This window comes from Myotis davidii, unplaced genomic scaffold, assembly GCF_000327345.1.
Source record: "Myotis davidii unplaced genomic scaffold, ASM32734v1 scaffold371, whole genome shotgun sequence".
In the NCBI taxonomy this organism is placed as follows: Eukaryota; Metazoa; Chordata; class Mammalia; order Chiroptera; family Vespertilionidae; genus Myotis; species Myotis davidii.
This window is the reverse complement of record NW_006283135.1, coordinates 771,209-776,252: the sequence shown is the minus strand read 5'-3', so window position 1 is coordinate 776,252 and position 5,044 is coordinate 771,209. Positions and strand designations below refer to the sequence as shown.

General features: G+C 42.8%; 1 protein-coding gene across 4 annotated transcripts in view; it reads right to left on the bottom strand.

Moving 5' to 3' along the window:
• STIL (SCL/TAL1 interrupting locus) overlaps nt 1-2,245 on the bottom strand; it is a 43,445-nt gene extending 41,200 nt beyond the window's left edge. For 2 of the 4 annotated variants that reach the window (XM_006753363.2, XM_015562261.1), the window contains exons 1-2: nt 1,942-2,243; nt 272-356 (exon numbers count right to left, since the gene is read on the bottom strand). In XM_006753363.2, coding sequence (XP_006753426.1) covers nt 272-282 — 11 coding nt within the window. In that variant the 5' untranslated portion in view covers nt 283-356; nt 1,942-2,243. Of the gene's footprint in view, nt 1-271; nt 357-1,941 lie in introns of all 4 variants that reach the window. The other 2 variants (XM_015562269.1, XM_015562264.1) reach the window with 2 other exon arrangements.
• Between the last annotated feature and the right edge of the window lie 2,799 nt (nt 2,246-5,044).

The window sequence follows — 5,044 nt, the reverse complement described above, 5'->3', positions numbered from 1 at the left end:
ATAAGACTAAAATTTACCAAGTGCCTACTATGTGCCAGACCCTTTAGTAATCGTCTGTTAGAAAGAAATTACTTATCCCGAATTTACACACGAGGAAACGGAGGCTTAGAGAAGTCAATTAATTTGATCAAAGTCATCCACTTAATAAATGGCAGAGCTGAAATACAGACCCAGATTTTCCTGATTCTAGTTTTTTCCCCCTTCTATTTCACCCTATCTTTCCAAGTTATGTGAGCAGCTGTAAAAAAGTTGTATAAAAATATTTCTATACCTGGTGTTCATCTGGGACCCTGGGAGGATATAGAGGCTCCACGATAGTTGGTGAAGGACTTATTAAATTTCAAATGCTCAGTATCCTAAAGAAAAGAGTATTACTAATGAATAAAATAAAAAAACATGATTTAACCACTTATTAACAAATTACAGACAAACTTAGGTTACTTGTTATATCTATTCATTATTTAGAAGATACTTTTTATTATTATTATTTTTTGGTTAATCTTCACCCGAAGATAAGCGAAAGACATATGATAGCCTCTTTGGGTCACGTTTCCATTGTCTTCATCAAGAACATCTGGCATAAAGAAAGGCAATACAGAGACTAAAGGTGGCTTTTTTCATTGGTTTTTAGAGAGAATGGAAGGGAGGGGATGAGAGAGAGAAATATCAATGTGAGAGACTCACACTGATTGGCTGCCTCTCCCACACACCCCGACCTGTGCTGGAGATTGAGCCTACAACCAAGGTATATGCCCTAAACCAGAATTGAACCCGAGATCAATGCTCTAACCACTTAGCCAAACCGGCCAGGGCTAGAAGATATTTTTTAGATAAACTCAGAGGCTGAAAACATTTACAAGAACAAAATTCTATTAAAAGTGCCGTTGTAAGGTTGACTAAGATCCTCTTGGAGGTATCTGGACTTCGTGAAGGGAGGTCAGGGTTCAATTCCTGGTCAGGGTACATTCCCAGGTGGCGGGCTCTATCCCCAGTGGGGAACCTGCAGGAGACAGCCAATCAGTGATTCTCTCTCATCATTGATGTTTCTATCTCTATCTTCCTCTCCCTTCCTCTCTGAAATCAATCTATAATAATAAAAGCATAATATGATAATTAGACCGGACAGCCAGAGGACCTTCCAGAGGAAGCCTGGGCTGCAAGGGGCCGGGCCCCTTGTACAAATTTCATGCATTGTACCACCCAAGTAATTAAAGCTAGGGAACCTAAAACCACATAACACCTATACCTAGCAAAATATATTCTCCTTGGACAATGGCATCCTGTATCACATAGAAATCATCAAGTCATCCTTATCCTTCATCTTCCCAAAAAATGTCCGTCTTTCCATCTCCGCCAAATTCCTGATTTCATCAACTCACCAGATTTATTGTAAACTCCCCACAGTGCTGCTATAAGGTTATTTCTACATAAATCTGACCTAGTTAGTTTCATGCTTTAAAAGTTGATGGCTCTTCTTTATATACAGAATAAAAAACCATCACAATCTGGTCCACCTTACATATTCCAACTGTGTCCCTTATCCACTCATCCTACATCCCATTCAAACGGAACTGTTTGCAGTTCCCCGAGTCCGAGTACCTGCACAGCCTGTCTGTCCCCTTCGCTCGGAATGCCCGGGTAACCCCCCAACATCCTTCACCGCCCAACTCCAATTCTCCTTCCTCTGTGAAACCATCTCCTACCTACACATCATGGTGATTTTATTTTCGCCCGTGTTCATACACGTAGCATTTTCACACTTGCTTGTTTACACATTATTTACAGCGGACCACGAACTTCAAACATTAACCGATCCCTTACTATGTAGCTGTTCTGAGCTAGATAATGAGGAATTAAGAACGAGCATACAGGGTTTCAGTCCTCAAGAAAATTTCTCAGCGAAAACAACTATAAACAGCACTGGAAACCTCTTTCACATACCTAAGCAAAAATGATGCTCCAGGAATCCGCGATCCGCTTATTTCTCCCCCTAGTCCCCCGTCACGGAGTCAGCCCTGGCTCCTGGAGGGCTGAACCCAACGCGGGGTCCTGAACGTCGCCCACGGTCCTTCTCCGGTCCCCGCTTCGGCCTCTCAAGTGGAAAGCGAAGCATGAAGCCCGAGTCACCGCCACCTCCGCTAAGGCCGGATCTGTTTGTTGAGCCGAAACAGAGGTGGACTCCAGGAAACGCCTCCACCGACTCCGCCCTGAGACGTTGGGGTCGCGGGAACAGAGGCGGCAAACACTAGCTCGTCGAACCGAAACTCGCGCCGCGCCCGCTGACTGGACAGAATCCCGACCCATCAGGGCGCAGGGGCGGTGCTAGAAGCATTACGCACGTTCTCCGCGACGGACTTGGGAACCAGCCAATCAGCGCCCCGAAACGGACAGCGTTCGACCAATCCCAAGCCTTCTTGGAGAAATGAGGTCGACACCGGGGTTCCAGGATCAGGTTCCGGAGGATTTAAACACTTGATTTTCTTAAACGATTAAGTTCCGGGGTGGGGCGGGTCTTGCACACGCGCAATGAAAAGCCCAGCCGGGCCGAGGTGAGCCTGGCGGAGGAAGTGCTCGCTTCCTTTGTCGTTTTTCCGCGACTAGAAGCGGGAGAAGCCCTTTACTTGAATGGGCAAAAGAGGAAGTTATATTTCTCCCAGTGTTTTCCTAAGAAACGTCCTTCCATAACAAACATCTTTTAAAAAAATTTCTTGCCGGAACCGGTTTGGCTCAGTGGATAGAGCGTCGGCCTGGGGACTGAAGGGTCCCAGGTTCGATTCCGGTCAAGGGCATGTACCTGGGTTGCGCGCACTTCCCCAGTGGGGAGTGTGCAGGAGGCAGCTGATCGATGTTTCTCTCTCATCGATGTTTCTAACTCTCTATCTCTCTCCTTTCCTCTCTGTAAAAAATCAATAAAATATATTTAAAAAAAAATTTCTTCATATATTAATGGCATGTGGTATATATGGCATATGTGTATATTATGTGGCCTATGGTATTAATACTGGTGTGACAATTCATAGGTATCTCCACAGTATTGGTTAATTAGGCGTTCTCGGCCATTTTCTTACACAATTGTCCTAACCCTCAAAGTAGGGTTAAAGATCGCACAAGCTAGTGAGTCAGGATTTGAAATGCCACTTACTTTCCTCTAATTTTCTTTAGAACTACTTTAAGATACCAGAAAGAGAAATGTAAGATTATATGAATTAGACAAAACGAAAGGATAAGCATAACACATAATTCCCTAATCCTGGATATAGTGACATCCTTCCAAAGTGTACAGTTTGGAACGGGGTTGGGGCAGTAAATTTACAGTGGAGAAATCTGACCAATATATGTCAGCCACATAATCAAGACTAACATTAGTCATGAGTCATGTTGATAGTATGTACACTTATGCTGTGATGAAAGTGGCACTTTATTGTCTTCCTTCCAATAACCTACATCTCAGTCCCGAGAAGAACATCAGACCAATTCCAATCATGAGGAATCCTATAAAATCCCTGACCTGTATTCAAAACTGTCAAAGTTATCGAAAGCAAGGGAAGCCAGAAACTAATCAAGGTGCCTAGAGCGATATGACAACTAAATTTAATGTGGGATGGTGAATAAGAGCCTGGAACAGAAAAATAACACTACTTTAAAAACTAAGAAAATCTAAATAAATAAAGGACTTTAGTAATATTGTAGCAATACTGGTTTGTTAATTGTAATAAATGTACCATACTAAATATATTAATAATAGGAGAAGCTGTCTGTATATCAGGTACATGGAAACTTGTACTACATTCTCATTTTTTCTGTGAATCTAAAACTGCTATAAAAAATAAAGTTTGGTTAAAAAGAAAAAGGGAAAGCAAGAGGAGAGTTGAAGCATATGCTATTTACTAAACAAAATAAAATATCTTATTGTTGTTTAATAACTCAAATACTAAAAAGAACTTCAATTAAACATTTTTTTACTATTGGACTTTAAGCAGGATATATATTTAACAATATGCATAGTGTAGATGCTATTTCAGTTGAATAAAGAGAAAAAGTAAGCTAAATTTTAGGACTTATTGAAATAAAATGTACAAATGCTGTAACAAGGACCTACTACACAGTAAACTTCCTGCAATGTGGAATGAATGGAGAATTGGAAGGACATGACAAGCATAGAACAAATAAGGTACAATTTTATAGACAGGGTAATAAGAGGTAATAATCCAAAGCAAATATGTATTATTATTAGATTGCAAGCCAGTTTAAATAGACAGAATACATGCTATGCTATTCTTTACTCCCTATCTACACTAATAAAAGACAAACATGCAAATTGACTGTACCTTCGCTACACCTTAAGCCACGCCCACCAGCCAATCAGAGCAGCTATATGCAAATTAACCCAACCAAGATGGCGGCCAGAAGCCATGGAGGCTTGGTTGCTCCAGTGATGGAGGAAGCCAACTTCCCGCCTGCCGCGGCGGACTCTGAGCTCCTCTAAAAGCAAAAAAGTTTCAATTATAGAAGGTAAATAAACCCCAGATATCTGCTTTTAGCCGGCTGTGGCCACGAAGCTAGAGCGAGCAGGAGCCGGCTCTGAGCTCCAGTGATGGCAACAAAGTTTCAATTATAGAAGGTAAATAAATCCCAGAAGAAAAAAGAAAAAGGAAAAAAAGGAGAGGGTGAGAGCTTCCATCGCTGGTGGGCTTGGTCAGCCTGAAAACGGCCCTTAGCCCCTCACCCAGACTGGCCAGGCTCCCCAGTGGGGACCCCCCCCACCCTAAAGGGGTGGTGGCTTCAGCATTTTCCTACAATTTAAGTAAACTATCCTAATAATAGACAAAGATGGTATTAGACTGCACTTTTACTACACCTCCCATTAGCTAATCAGCGCGATATGCAAAATAACCGCCAACAAAGATGACAGCTAATTTGCATACTGCAGGCAGGGCGGGACAGTGCGAGCTGCCATCCGGGCCCCATGTGCAGACCTGGGCGGTGGGACTTAGGGGGAGCAGGCCTAAGCCGCAGTCCGACATCCCCCGAGGGCTCCCCAGCT